The 16172-nt window shown below is 46.1% G+C and overlaps 1 protein-coding gene across 2 annotated transcripts in view; it reads right to left on the bottom strand.

Moving 5' to 3' along the window:
- The window catches only part of Ide (insulin degrading enzyme), a 94305-nt gene extending 78500 nt beyond the window's left edge, over positions 1–15805 (bottom strand). Inside the window, exon 1 of one of the 2 annotated variants that reach the window (XM_041661209.1) lies at positions 15329–15805. In XM_041661209.1, coding sequence (XP_041517143.1) covers positions 15329–15426 — 98 coding nt within the window. In that variant the 5' untranslated portion in view covers positions 15427–15805. The remainder of the gene's footprint in view (positions 1–15328) is intronic. The other variant, XM_041661208.1, reaches the window with a different exon arrangement.
- Between the last annotated feature and the right edge of the window lie 367 nt (positions 15806–16172).

Genomic DNA, 16172 nt, shown 5'->3' with positions numbered 1-16172 from the left:
TGCACCTAGAGTCCTAGTAGTGGAGAGGCAGAGGAGGTCCCTGGAGCCTGCTGCTCTTGGGAAGCGTGTGCTCCTCATTCAGGGAGACATCCCACCTTGAAAGGTAAGATGAAGAGTGATGGAGGAAGGCATCTTATGCTGACCTCCAGCCTCCACACTAGACATGCACATGTACACACACACAAACATGTGCACACATACACATCACAAAATCTATTCTGAAAGATAAATAAAAGGAACAAAGCAGGGCGTGGGTGGCACATTCCTACGATAGCAGCACTCTGGAGGCTGAGACAGGAGGAACATAAATTAGGACCAGGGGCTGAGGAGACTGTTTAGTGGGAAAAGTGCCCGTGTAGGACTTGATTCCAAACAGAAACGCCAGGCACGGTGGCACTCATTTATAACCCTGGTGCTGGGGTAAGCAGCCAGGACAGGCGGATACCCAAACTTGCTGGCCAGCCAGTCTAGCTGAATCAGTGAACTCCTGAACCCCGTCTCCAAAAAAGAAATCAACCTTTGGTCTCCACACAGGCACTCAGGCGGACACACAACAAACAAATAAATAAATAAAATTAATAGTTTCATTTGAAAATGTATTTGAATAGTTTTAAAGTATTTCCCCAAAAGATAACAAAGGGATAAAGTAACGTTTTAACAAAAGCTAGCTATGATGAACTGTTAAATTGATAAAAGTAAGGCAGGTAGTGGTGACCCACACCTTTAAACCCAGCACTAGGGAGGTAGAGGCAGGTGGATCTCTGAGTTTGAGGACAGCCTGGTCTACAAAGCAAGTTCCAGGACAGCCAGGGTTACACAGAGAAACCCTGTCTTAAAAAAACCACAAACAATAACTAATAAAAGTAAGTATCAGTAAAGAGAGCAATGAACTCCAGATACTGTTTGCTAGCACACAAGGAGAACACTGCTAGCAGCCCTGTGGCAGTCTCTGGGGAGCTGAGAAACCTCCACCGAAACTCAAACTGGGGGCACGCTACAAGGCACATAAACTCCAGAGTCAAGGTCGGAAAAGGTAAGCAAAGACTGTGCAACTATTCCTGTCAAAAGCTAAGGGGACCTACAACAGAAGACAACACTAATTCTGAGCTGAATGTCTTCTTTTAAGATCTTTTTAGTAAATGATGCAACCGGAGCAACCGATAAATCTAAGCAACCGATAAATCTGAGACCTGAGGTTTGAGTGGCAGTAAGTGTACAATGTTACTTTTCTCCTTCCTTTTATAGGATAGGTACAATGTGGTATTTTCCTATACGTAGCCACTGTGGACTGATTAAATTAAATGAATTAATATATCTACTACCTCATATTTATATTTTGAGGTAAAAGCATTTGAATTTTACTTTCTAAGCAATTTAGAAACATAGTATGTTGTTATTATTACTAACCATAGTCGCCATTCTGAAAAACAACTGGAAGATTTATCTCAGCTGGGGATGCAGCTGGGTGGCGACACAGCACTCAACCCTGGGATCATTCTTTAGCACTGCCATGGTGACAGTCTTTCAAGACCCTGGCCTTTCTCACAGGGCACCTCTTATTTCTCCTGTTTCCTACTTGACAACATGAACACAGGTCCAGCTTTCCCCAAAGCCTGTGTGCCTTGAAGCATCATATTCTAGGGACTGACTGTTACTGAGCCCAAATTTTACAGGCTGCACAAATCACACAGCCTTGTAAATGTCACCTAGAGCCTCTTCCTCCTTCCTCTATGGACTGCTTATTCAGAATACACGGATTCTTCCCCGAGTCCCATAGAAAAACTATCTGCCTCTGCACAGGAGCACTGTGAAGAATACAATGACCAGCTCAAGAGCCAAGAGCCCTCAAACCCAAACTGTGTGGTCAGTGACGTCAGAGACGTGGCATCCCACAGATGCAGGAACTTTCCAACATGCCGAACCTTCACCATACACAGGTCAGGATGAGGCTCTGAGCCAGATAAAATCTAGAGGTAGTAGAAAAGCATCTGGCCAATGAGAGACAACTGTGTAGCTGAGGGGCCAGCACCGAAAGGATAACTGCGTCTCAACTCTTCCCATGACCAAGAACCTGGTGAACACGCCTAGAAATTTTCCAGTTCATAATACGTGTGGCTCATACTTATGTCCCAGTACTGGGAAGGCTGAGGCAGAAGACTTCAGGCTTGAAAGTCAGCCTGGGCTACATAGTAAGTACAAGGCCAGGTAACTACATAGGAAGACTCTGATTTATTAAAACTAAATAAACAGACAAACAAATAAATAGAATATAATAAAAATCTTCTAATTCAGAGCACCCAGAACTGAAACTACCCAGCATGGAGCAACCCAGGACTCTAGACAGACACATGACAAATTCTCAGTGGACACCTATATGTGCTAAGCACTGTGCTAAGTACCGGGGATAGACTAGAGGCAACGCTTGCTCCTCCAGAGCTCCTGCCCCAAACAGAAAACATGTCCCCAAACCAAGTATCCTACAAGCTGGGCAAGCACGGTGCTTATGGCAGGACCCTGGACTGGAAGTATTCCTTAAAAACACCCGGCTGTGGGACTACCTAACAGCATGAGAAACAGAAAGGCCTCACTATCTCTCCCTCCTTCCTCCCTCTCTCGTTTGTTTTGAGACATGGCCTCATGTAGGCCAGGCTGGTCCACCTTCAACTCCTAACCCTTCTTCCTCCACCTCCTAATTGCTGGGTATTACTGGCCTGAGTCACCACACCCAGCAACCTTTTCTCATTATTTTTTTTTTTGGAGGGGGGGGTTTCGAGACAGGGTTTCTCTGTGGTTTTGGAGCCTGTCCTGGAACTATCTCTTGTAGACCAGGCTGGTCTCGAACTCACAGAGATCCGCCTGCCTCTGCCTCCCTAGTGCTGGGATTAAAGGCGTGTGCCACCACCGCCCGGCTTTTCTCATTATTATTACTAATACACAAAACAAATGGGTTTTTTACTTCTACCCCCTACCCACTCCTGCTCTCCCCCTTCTTTTCCCTAGCTTTCACTCTCCACTAGCTTCTTCCTTAAGCCCTAACAGACACCTTTATTCTCCTTGCATTTGCTTAGGCCTGCTTTTTCCCAGATATCTAATTTTCCCACACAATACCTCATTTTTTGTTTTTCAGAATAATTGTGTCAGACCCCACAAAACTTGACTTCTATCCCTTACTATTTGCTGATGGCCAATAAAATGGCCTTTTATCTTTTCTCAATATCCCATTTCTCCTCAAAACCTTTTTGACTGAGCACATCTAACCATTCAGCTTCTGACATCATCTTCCATTCTCTGAACTCCCACACTCTCCAGATTTGTTTCCCCTGTATCTTTAAATGCCAGCATTTCACGAGGTCATGTACCATCTACATCTCTACATAAATATTTTCCGTACAGCCACGTGTGTCCATATGCTCAACTCTACATCCAATCTAAGAAATCAGCTTAGACATCCTAACCAAAGTCCAGGCACATTAAAGGCATATTAAAAGCCTCCCCTGACTAGCAAATTCCTTCAGACTCAGCGCCACTTAGCATATCCTTTCTAAGCCTACCTCTCTATCTGACTTCCCCATATCCACTAGAGATGTCAAGCTGCCTTCAGGGAAGTGATGGGATAACAGCTAATCCCTAAGGTTCCTGAATGAGCCCACGTGAACTCATGTCTGGCTGAGCCACTTATTGGGAATCATTGAACAGTTTAACCCCTCTGAGTATCAAGCTGAGAGTGGGGGTGCACACCTTTAATCCCAGCACTTGGGAGGCAGAGGCAGGTGGATCTCTGAGTTTGAGGCTAGTCTGGTTTACAGAGTGAGTACTGGGACAACCAGGGCTACCTGGAGAACCCCTGTGAGTGTGGAAGAGAAGGTGGGCAACAAAAACAAAACCATTTCCAAGAACAGCAAGAGCCTCGCAACTGGATCTATTTCGCTTATATCTGGGGTCATCCATTTCTGATCCTTAAGCAGCAGAGGGAATTTAAGAAGCTTTTGCAGTAGCTCAGAACTCACCAACCTAACTTTGACCTTCTAACTGCACCCTCCCCCCACTACATCTGTATGAACTAGACCCTCATTTTATTTCCCTTCCTATGTAATTAAGGACTGTTCAGTCCCATCCACTAGCCTGAGAAGCCCCGTGTCATTCAACTTCCTGAAGGCAAAGCCAGCTCTGAAGTGCCCACGAGACTGTGCCACTGTGTCCCACTACAGTACCTGACCATCCTGTTCTCTTGGCATGCCTTGGGGAAACCAATCACCTGCCAGACAGGACCAACATCCCACCTGGACGGCCTTCTTCCCACAGTCTGCAGCTCAATCTCTCGTGTCTTTTCCACTCTGACTGTCCCTCCTAGACTAGGCTCACACAGCTCTCACCTTAAAGTCATTAATTCTAAGACCCTGGGCTCCGCCCCATACGGCCAATCAATTATTATAGGCTACTGGATCCTTCGCGCGTCATCTAATGAGTCCCCTTGTCCCTGCCATTACACTTCCGAGTATGTGTGTGTATGGGTATCAAGTATCTACTTAGCCACACCAGCCTAGAATTCCTGGACTCAAGTCGTCCTCATACCTCATCCATCAAAGCAGCTGGGACTATAGGTCTGTGCCACTGCACCTAACCCATTCACACTCATACACCCCTGACCCCACCCTACCCAATGCCAGGAATTGAACCCACAGCCTCTTGCATGACAACCAAGCCCTCCACCAACAAGGGCACATCCCCAGCCTCTATTTGCACTACTTTGATGTCTACTTGAATTTAAATTGTGTTTCTAAAAACCAAAGAAACTAATCACCTAAAAACATAGCTTCCACGCCATGTCATCACTGAAAGAGATGCATTTTAACTTCCTATGGGATAAAAATCTCATCTCTCAATGATGAGATTTCCTACTTCTTTTAGCCTTTGCTAATCCCGTGTCTTCTGTGTGTAAGTCTACCAACTATACCCCATTCATCCAAATTTTCTAATTTGTTAAATCCCATGTTCTCAGTGGAACCCTTCCTGAGCACTTTCAGCAGAGGTAAGCAGTGCAAATGAGTTAGGCAGGCCGGGCGGTGGTGGCGCACGCCTTTAATCCCAGCACTCGGGAGGCAGAGGCAGGCGGATCTCTGTGAGTTCGAGACCAGCCTGGTCTACAAGAGCTAGTTCCAGGACAGGCTCCAAAACCACAGAGAAACCCTGTCTCGAAAAACCAAAAAAAAAAAAAAATGAGTTAGGCAGAAGTGAGTTAAGGAAGTGACTACAAAGGAAAGAGAGATTATTCCAAAAAAGATCAGAGAGGTGGGGACAGGCCAGATTCCATAGGCTCTTCTTGGACATTGTAGAGATGATAGAAGATGTCTTTAAATCTCAGTAAATGGCAGAGCAACGGAAAGATTTTTATAACAAATAAATAAAATGATTTAGATTTCAAAAGATGACGCTATAGCAGATGGCAAGGTTATGTACAGAGAACCAAGTTCAGACATAATGGAATTGGCAAAGAGGCTATTCTGTTCATCTGAGTGACACAGAATACTGTAGATGAGGACAGCAGAGGGAGGTGACCAGAAGTAGGACGCATATAATAGGTGGATAAAGGATTAAAGAAAGAAGTTAGGGGGGTGTTGGAGAGATGGCTCAGAAGTTAAAGAGCACTGGCTACTCTTTCAGAGGTTCTGAATTCAATTCCCAGCAACCACATGGTGGTTCACCACAATCTATAATGAGATCTGATGCCCTCTTTTGGTGAGTAGGCATACATGCAGTCAGACTACTCTATATATGATAAATTAATTAAAAAAAGAAAAATCAAAGATGGCTAAATTATTAGCTTAAACAAGTTGAAAAAGGCAAGGATGCAATCAGTGATAGAGTACATACCTACCATGTCAGGGTCCTAGATCCAATTTCTAGCATTGCAAGAAAATAAACAAACAAAAAAAACCTTACTTTTTAAATAAAATACAAAAACAGGGCTGGGGCAATAGCTCAGTGGGTAAAATGCTTACGGTGCAAACATGAGGACTTGAGTTCAAATCCTGAGCGATGGAGGACAGAGCCAGGGGAATCCCAGGAAGTTCATGAGCATGAGCTAGTCTGGAATATACGATGGCAAACAATAGAGAAGACCCTGCCTCACACAAGGCAAAGACGGGCACATATCCACATGTTCACTATGCCAAATGTGCATGTTAAAGGACTAAAACAACAGACTTTGTGGGGAGGAGATCAGAAAGAGACAGGGCAGGGGTAGGAGAAAGGGCTGGCGGTAGAGGGCAGTCACGGAGCTTGTCTAGCATACACGAGGCCCTGGGTTCAACACTGGAGAAAGTTATCTAGATAGCTTTTGGACATGTTAAGTTTAAAATACATATTGAGAGGCTGGAGAGATAGCTCAGCAGTTAAGAGCACTGGCTGCTCTTTCAGAGGACCTGAGTTCAATTCCCTGTTCCCACATGGCAGCATAGCTCCAGTCTCAGGGGATCTGACACCCTTTTCTGGACATGTGGGCACCAGGCATGCTCACATGCACATGGTGTGTAGACACACATGCAAGCCAAACACCCCTATATATAAATAAAATTACGCATGCATACACACATACTGAACATATAAAGAATGTGTTGAGTAGGAAGTTTATTCCCTAAGGCTGAGCTCAGGTCTGAGTAGCAAAGGCATAGCTCTTAGAATGTAATGACGGACAGGTTTGCATTAGCAGTGTCCATACAGAAACCATGCAGTCAAATGTGCCTTGATATGCTCTTGGGGTGACAGGGGAATTTAAATAGATACATGTGGCTACACACAGTGTCCTCTGACCACCAAGTGAGCACCCTCACACTTGTGCTCCCATACACAACATACAATAAATGATTTTTACAAGGCAGGATTGAGTCCCAAAAAGGAAACAGGAAAGGGTATTCCAGAACTGGAAATGAATAAGTTATATATAATAAACAACCAACTGGTTAAGTATAACTAAAGAATAGAGATGTAGCTCTGTTGGTAATATGCTTGTCTATCACATATGAAGTCCTAGGTTCAATCCCATGTAGCCGAGTATATGTGGGTTCAATCAAACATGAACCGAGCATGGTGGTTCATGCACGTGTGTAAATCTGTCAATGTGTAATCTCTGGAGATGGAAGATCAGAAGTTCAAAATCATCCTCAACTACAGAGAGTTTGAGGATAGCTTGGGATACATGAGACCCTGTCTCAAAAAAACAAACAACGAAAAGCCCACAACAATGTGTGAGCTTGCACTGGGCATGGTGGTTCACACCTGCAGAACTAGGAAGGACAACTGCCAGTGTGTAGTCAACCCGTGCTACGTGGCAAGACACTCACTCAAGGAGAAAAAAAGGAAGAAAAAGTAGTTTGGACTTGAGTTGGCCGTCGTGATACATGCCCAAGATTCTAGCACTCTAGAGGCCGAGGCAGGAGGATCTCCAGTTTGATGCCAGCCCTTGAGCCACACACAGAGCACAAGTGAATTAGTACAGAACCGCTGGTTGGATCTAAACAACACAATGGCACAGGGCTAGTGGCACAGTAATGGGATTAATCCGACAATGCCAGGAGTTACTGAGGTCTGAGTTACACATCTGAAAAACGCATCTACTCTGGAGACCGCACAGACTGTTTTATCAGAAAGAGTGGTTATGAAGACGGGAAGCAGAAACTCCCTGGGCCTGCAGTCCTCTTATCAGCCGTCCATCACTGCCTGTGTGTCTGACTTAATACCCTCTGACCATCAGGTAAAAAACCCTTGCTAGCCACTGGCTTCCACCAACCCGAAAGCTAAGGATATGGTGAGAAAGTGCCAGAAGCCTACAGAAAGACTTCTCAATTTGTTGTGGCCAGTCTGCCTGATACCTCAATGCATTGGCGAATTGCACAGATCTGTGCCTTTCTTCTGCTGTGATTATAAAATTTCATGTAAGCCAGGAGTGGTGGCTTAGACCTATAATCTGTCTAGCATGGGAGGCTGAATCTGAGACCAGACTAAGCTACATAGTGAACTCTAGGCCCCACTGAGGTATACAATTAAACAATGTCTCAAAAAAAGTAATCCATTTTTTGTGTGTTAACAAAAAATTTTTAGTGCAGACAGATTTTAATGGACAAAAAAGATGGTTAAGGCAGCTTTTTACAAATTTATCAAATTTTATCTTTTGAGTGTGTGTAATTTATGGTATGTCAATTAAAGCTCAATAAAATCTTTTTTTCCCCCTGAGACAGGGTTTCTCTGTAGCTTTGAAGCCTGTTCTGGAACTAGCTCTTGTAGGGTTGGCCTTAAACTCACAGAGATCGGCCTGCCTCTGCCTCCCGAGGGCTGGGATTAAAGGTGTGTGCCACCACCGCCTGCCTTAATAAAATCTTTTTTAAAAAAAGACAAAAAAATTGACAAAGAAGAGAAACAGTTCCTCGGAGAAGAGTGAATTTTTTTATTTAATTAATTGATTTATTTAGAGACAGGGTATCACTTATATCTCAGGCTACCCTCAGATTCCCCCATTCTCTTACCTCTGTCTCTCAGGCACTGAGATTACAGACATGCCAGCACAACACAGTGGCTCACAACCACCTGTTTTCCAGCTCCAAGGGGATCCAACATCCTTTTCTGGCCTCCAAAAGCACTGTGCTCACACGTACATACATACATATATACAAACAATTAAAAACAAAAACACTGGGCATGGTAGCAGCACTTGGGAGCCAGGGGCAGGAGGATCTCTGTAAATTCAAGGCCAGCCTGGTCAACAGATTGAGTTCCAGGACAGTCAGAGCTACACAGTGAGATCCTGTTGAGAGAGAGAGAGAGAGAGAGAGAGAGAGAGAGAAACAGTAATTTTTAAAAAATGAATTTTATGGGGTCAGCTAGATAGCTCAGAGCCTAAGGCCATGAGTTGTTTCTGGAACCCCTACAAAAGTGGAAGGAAAGATCAACTCCACATATCTGTCCTCTAACTTCCACACATACATACAACCACATAGACATAAAAATTTAAAAAGAATTTTATGAGTTCTACTTTGAAAGGAAGGAAAAAGATATGATCTTTTAAAAATGACCTATTTATTTTTATTTTATGTGCATCAGTGTTTATCATGCAGGTATGCCTGTGAGGGTGTAAGATACCCTGGAACTGGAGTTACAGACAATTGCTATCTGCCATGTAGGTGCTAGGAATTGAAACCGGGTTCTTTGAAAGAGCAGTCAGTGCTCTTAACCACTGAGCCATCTCTCTAACCCCCAGAGAAAGAAAAAAAATTTAAATACTTTTTTAAATAAACTGGAAGAATCAACAAAGAATAAAAGTGGAGATGTTTAATAAAATAACAGAAGCAAAGGAATATAATTATCCATTATTTATGAACAAAAGCTCCTTGGGGACAGGATTTATGACCAACTATCTCTGCAACCCTCACAATGCTGAGCAGAGTGGGCAATCAAAATAATAGAGATATTCAATTAATGAGCACAAATAATGGGCCAACAATGCGGGATGCCCTTCTGTAGATGTGCTGCTTTTATTGGTTGATGAACAAAGCTGTTTTGGCCAATGGCTTAGCAGAGTAGAGTCAGGCGGATGGACAGAGTGAGTAGGCGGAGTCAAGCAGATGCCAGTTAGCCACTGAGGAAGCAAGACAAGTAGAAAATGAGGTAATGCCACAGCCACGTGGGTTAATTTAAGATTTAAAGCTAGCTAGGAATACGTCTGAGCCATTGACCAAACAGTGATGTAATTAATATAGTTTCTGTGTGATTATTTGGGTCTGGGTAGCCAGAAACGGAAGCACAATCTCCATCTACAATGGAGATGTTTAATAAAATAACAGAAGCAAAGGAATATAATTATCCATTATTTATGACTGAAAGCTCCTTAGGGACAGGATTTATGACAATGCTGAGCATAGTGGACAATCAACATAATATAGATACTCAATTAATGGGCACAAATAATGGCCAAACCAGCAGAAAACAATAAGGGCAGACTGAAAGCAACTCAACTGATGGTCCTACTCAAGGTTCCAGAGCCTAACATACCTAACGCTATGGAAAGTGTCCTAGCCTTGGCTGTCTGGCTGAAAGATAGGCCAATTCTCTGGGCGGGTATCTAGGAAATCTACAATACAAGCAGTAAAATATAAAGGAAAGCAATTTTTATGAAACTCACACAAAGACTCCCCACTCCTACCCCACACTCTGGTGAGATTGCTGTGTACCCTAACTTTAAGGTAGATGGACAGAATATAGCTTTTTATTTTGCAGGCTAATGTGGAAGATACTCAAGGACACCTGGTCTTTTTAAACTATTAAAAGGCATTTGCTTGTTTAAAAGTGGTTTAAAAGCCTGAATTGTTTCCCAAGGCTTTGTGTGCTACAGGCAAAGACTTTACCACTGACTGAGCTCTACTCCACCCACAAGCCCTAAGAGGTCCAAACAGCTTAAATCACAACTGTTTCCTAAGCGTGTGGAACAGAGAAACACAGAGCACAGTTGACAGGCAGGCTGACTGGAGTCCTGTCCCAAGTGGCTGCCAAGGATGGAGTATTCTAGGTCCCTAACAGTTAAGATAACTCCACAGCCCCAATATTCACTACAGTTGTTTGAAGAACTGCTTTTTATTTACTCGTTTTTATTTGTTTAAAATTTGTAAGAAGCTTACATGGTTTGTGTGTGTGTGTGTGTGTGTGTGTGTGTGTGTGTGATCATGCACTTGTGTGGAGGTCAGAGGGCAACTCACAGGACTTAGTTCTCTCACTCTACCACGTGGGTTCTGGAGACCAAACTCATGTCAGGCTTGGCAATGAGCGCCCTTACCCACTAAGCCATCTCCCTGGGCTTCTCTCACATTCCTTTGTTGAGAGGTTAGACCAGGAAACAAATGCTCAAACACTGGCAAAGGCATTACAACCAGACAGGCTGTAACAGGCTCTCACCTATTCCTCCAGGTGATGAACTCTGTTCCGGCCTTTTTCTGGCTATGCACAGTAAAACATGTCCTGGAAATCTGCATGTGGAGCTAAAATGCTGGCTCAGTGGTTAAGAGCACTGGCTGCTCCTCTGGAGGACCCAGCCCCAGCACCCACATGGTAGCTCACAATCATCTGCAGCAATGCCAGTTCCAGGGGATCTGATGCCCTCTTCTGACCCCAGTACCAGGCATACATGTTAGACACATACATACATATCGGTAAAATACTCATATGCATATAGGAACATTTTTACATAAAGATTGACATAAGGTAGCTTCCTAAAACTATGCCCTTTGATTCAATCTGACTTTTCCAAAGCTTCAGTCACTCCTTTTCATGTATAGCTTTTCTTTTTTCTTTTTTTTTTTTTTTTTTGGTTTTTTTCGAGACAGGGTTTCTCTGGGGTTTTGGAGCCTGTCCTGGAACTAGCTCTTGTAGACCAGGCTGGTCTTGAACTCACAGAGATCCGCCTGCCTCTGCCTCCCATGTATAGCTTTTCTGAATAGTTGACTTGATTCAGTAAATAGTGTTGAGCCTTCTGAATTTCCTTCTCTGACATCCTTGAAGCTCTGATTCATCAATGCCCTGGACTTCATCAATGAAAGACCGCAGCAGGAAAAGAAAGTCTAACTACAAGTAAAATACACAGAGGCTGGGCACAGTGGTGGATGCCTATCTTTAATTAACCACTTTGGAGGGAGAGGCAAGAAAAAATAGCCTGGGCTACAAGAGGCCTTGTCTCAGAAAATATATCGAGCGTTGGCACGATGGCTCATTAGTTAAGAGTACTTGCTACTCTTCCAAAGGACTGGAGTTCAGTGTCTGGCAGCTCACAAACTACCTGCTTATAACTCGAGCTTTAAAGGATCGGACCCCTCCTCTGGCTTCCACAAACGCAGACATTCACTTACATTTACACACACACACACACACACACACACACACACACAGAGAGAGAGAGAGAGAGAGACTGGAAAGATGGCTCTGCAGTTAAGAGTACTTGCCGCTCTTGCAGAGACCCTGAGTGTTTCCCAGCACCACATGGCAGCTTACAACTATGCATAATTCCAGTTACATGGGATCTGGTGCCCTCTTCTGGCCTCTGTGGGCATAACACATAGTGCACTTGCCAGACAGGCAAAACACTCATGCACATAAAATACAAATAAAATGTTTAAAACTAATTAGGACTGGCATAATGGTGCACACTATATTTATTTTAATTTTCAGTTCATTTATTCACTTTATTTTGTGTGTGTACTTTGCCTGCATGTATGTGTGCCATCTGGGTGCTTGATGCTCTTAGAGGTCCAAAGAGAGCATCAGATCCCCTGGAAAAGGAGTTATGGGTGGTTGTGAACCATTCATATGGTAGTTTGAATGTCCCCATAAGCTCATAGGAGTGGCACTATTAAGAGGTGTGGCTTTGTTGGAATAAGTATGGCCCTGTTGGAGAAAGTGTGTCACTGTGGGGGTGTGCTTTGAGGTCTCATACATACCCAAGCAACACCCAGTACCTCAGTCCACTTCCTGCTGTCTTCTGATCAAGATGTAGCCAGCACCATGTTTGCCTGCTCCCCGCTATGATAATAATGAAATGAACCTCTGAACTGTAAATTGCCACCTCAATTAAACATTTTCTTAATAAGAGTTGTTGTGAGCTGGGCAGTGGTGGCGCACGTCTTTAATCCCAGCACTCAGGAGGCAGAGGCAGATGGATCTCTGTAAATTCAAGGTCAGCCTAGTCTACTAGAGCTAGTCCAGGACAGGCTCCAAAACTACAGAGAAACCTTGTCTTGAAAAACAAACAACAACAAAAAGAGTTGCTGTGGGGGGGGGGGGGGGGGTTGGAGAGATGGCTCAGAGGTGAAGAGCACTGGCAGCTGCATCTGGGCGGTGGTGGCGCACGCCTTTAATCCCAGCACTTGGGAGGCAGAGGCAGGTGGATCTCTGAGTTTGAGGCCAGCTTGGTTCCAGGACAGTTCTAGGGCTACACCGAGAAACCCTGTCTTGAAAAACCATAAAAGTAAATAAATAAATAAAACTTAAAGTAGATGTTCCCTTCAAAACTACAAATTTTAGCTCAGCATGGGTGAGCATGCCTATAACCCCAGAAGTACAAAGATCACAAATCTGAGGAAAGCCCGGTTTATGTAAAAGTTCCAAGTCACACACCAGTCAGGGCTATGTAGTAAGACCTTGTCTCACAAGCACAAATAAGGCTGTGAAGGAACTCATTTGGTGAACCCAACAATCCCTAGTTCCTTCATTCCGTAGCACTGCATAAACCAGGCACAGTGGTACACCCAGGTAATTCTAGGAGATGGAAGGAGGAGAATCCAGATCTGTTATCCTTGGCTAGGTAGGAAGTTCAGGCTACCTTGGACTATGTGAGGTCCCGTCTTTATTTTAAAGATAAATAAATAAATCTGAAAGTTGTCTATAATCCCAGCACTCAAGAGGTTCAGACAAGATTTAAAAAAAAAAAGTCTGAACTATATAACAATTTGTCTTTTAAACATTTTTTTTTTAAATTCTAGAAGCTATGTATAGCAGTACATGCCCCTAATTCCGGAACTTGGGAAGCTACAGAGGTACAAAGCCTATGCTTACTGCACCCGCTTCTCCCAGAGATTGTTTTTCCACACTGTAAAGGATTTTATAGTGTAGTGGGAAATGGAGGGAGGGAAAACAAGTTCCATAAATTCCTCATCGCCACTAGTCCCGCCTAATAACGCTGCTGCCTTCACAGTCGGGGCCGGAAAGACTAGGCCCGGCAGGCATCGTTCTCTGCCTCCGGTTGCACACCCTTTCATCACACACAGATCTTTGCATCAAATCTCCTAAACTCCCAGTTCCATCAGATCACACCCCACCCCGTCAGCTTTTGCAGGGGAGAGGAGTACTGAGGATTGAACCCAGGGCCCCCGCACACAGTAAGACAAGCAAGAACCCATTGGGCTATATCCCCAGCCCTGCTGATTTTTTTTTTAAAGAGCATCTCCCTAGGTTGCCGAGGCTGACCTAGAACTCCCTCTGCAGGTCCTGAATTACAATCGTTTTGCCTCAACCTCCCAAGTAACAGGGATTACTTGTGTAATTCGAAACTCTTAATGAAACCCTAATATTCACTATTATTTAAAGATTCCGGGGACGGGGGACAGGAGTTTCAAGGCCCAGGGTAGCACTATATGGCATTTGTGCCTTCTTAATTCCCCCTGGGAAATTCCCCAAAGCTTCAACTAATCTATTCACTATCCACCAAACTACCAGTACACCTGGCCTGGATTACGTCCACACATGCCCAGATTCCATAACTTTCGCCATTGCTTCAAAGATCAGTCCAGACCCCCTAACCCACCTTCTGCCGCTCACTCTGCTCCTGACTGTCCATTGCCAAGCTCATCGCTTGTCAAATTGTTTCAGCCAAAATCAAAGTTGCTTGGAAGGCAGATCACATATGAACACAAAGACCAGCCATAGTGCGCTGCATTCGGCAGGTCAAATATTACTAAAAATCGGGAGGGCTTCAAATAGTGATCTTAGTAGAACTCACTATCTCTCTTGATTTACAGAAAAAGAAAGAAAAGAAAAAAAGAGAGAGAAAATAGCTTACGCCTTTATTACAAGACTGAAAATTTGTAGTATACACAGAGCGGGGTAAAGCGGAGGGAGTACGCCACTAATTGCAAAAACAAAACAAAACAAAAAACAAAGCGAAAAATAACGTGCATCATAAACCTGGTTTGGTCGTAATCTCTGCAATCGTAAGAGAAATCACTGAACTCTCTCTCCTGTCTTGTTTTAGGTGTAAAACAAGGCAGATGCTGTGCGAGATTCCCAAGGTATCTTTCGGCTCCCCAGTCCCCCTGTCTGCTCACGCTCACTCCCGACCAGGCAGGCAAACTTTTACAGCACCCAACGCGCATAGCCCTAGTCCAGGAAACTCGGTCCCCGTGGGGACCGCGCTGCAGGGTGAGAAGCGGTCTCCCACGACTCCCCGGATACCCCCACCTCATGGCACCGGGGCCCGCCTCAGGTGGCCGACCGTTCTGGGAGGACAGCGGGAGTGCGCGGCTCGCAAAGCAGCCGCGCTGCCTCGGACGGCCCCGAGCCCCCCTACACTTGTGGCGTCCGCTCAGGGCACCGTCCCCGTCCGCCCTCCCCGCCAGGCCCGACCCTTCCCGGTCCCCGGAGGCGGCCTCGGCGCGGACGTCCACGCACCCGGCGGGCCGGACCGGCGGCGTGAGGGGCGGCGGCGGCGCTAAGTGCTGAATCACCACTTTGCAGCAGCACACAGCACAGCCACGGTGACCCGCGGGCCGCGTGGGGCCCGGGCGCTCGGGGCGCTTACCCACACTGTCGTTTCGCGGGCGGCGGGCGGGCGCCGAGGATGGAGCGCAAGGTGCTGGGTAGCGCGGAGTGCAGCAGCCACGCGAGCCCGTTCCGCATACCCCGGCGCAGCCGCTGCGATCTCCGCGAACGCTTCCTTTTGGCGCTGGGAGCCGGCCTTGCGCATTGCGCATGCCCAGTCCGCCGCGCCGCGCCGCCTCTAGGGAGCCGGGGATCGGCCTCCGCACCGGGTTTTACGCGGAGCCGGGCGGGAGGGGACGGCCGCCGCCTGGGCCCCGGCTGGCTGGCAGGTGGGTGGCGGTTCTGGCCCCGAGCGTCGGAGGCCCCGCGGCCAGCCCTTTGTAGGCCAGCAAGGTCCCAGCCGGGCTCCACCCTGCGCGCCGCTGGGGCCGAGGGTTGCCTGGCTGTGGCGTGGGGAGGCGCACACGGCGGAAAGTCCCCAGGCAGGGTCGCGGCCCAGCAGGTGTTGGAACGAAGTCTTCCCCAGGCGGCTGCCCCTCCGAAACGTATCCCCTGCGGAAGCGGGGCCCGCGGGCTCCCTCTAGAGCGCGGAAGGAACGTGGACTGCGGAAGCACGCGTGGGACCTGTCGGGCTAGGGAGTAAGGACATTCAGATCTTGTGGTATCCCCGAGCCAAGGCAGGCCTCAGTAAAACAAGGCGTCTGTAGACTTTCAGACCCAGAATAAGAAACTTGTCTTTGAGACGGGGTCTCACGTCGCTAGGCGGGCATCTCCCCAGTTTACTGTGTGGTGGAAGATGACCTTGAGCGACCGTCCTCCCAAAAGCTGGGATTACGGGTGCACCACGCACCAACCCAGAGCTGGAAACCACTGCTACCGACTAC

The sequence above is a fragment of the Microtus oregoni genome, unplaced genomic scaffold (assembly GCF_018167655.1).
Source record: "Microtus oregoni isolate MIOR12 unplaced genomic scaffold, Mior012 000012F_ref0000307, whole genome shotgun sequence".
NCBI lineage: Eukaryota > Metazoa > Chordata > Mammalia > Rodentia > Cricetidae > Microtus > Microtus oregoni.
The sequence above is the reverse complement of the archived record's forward strand: the minus strand, read 5'-3'. Positions and strand labels throughout refer to the sequence as shown.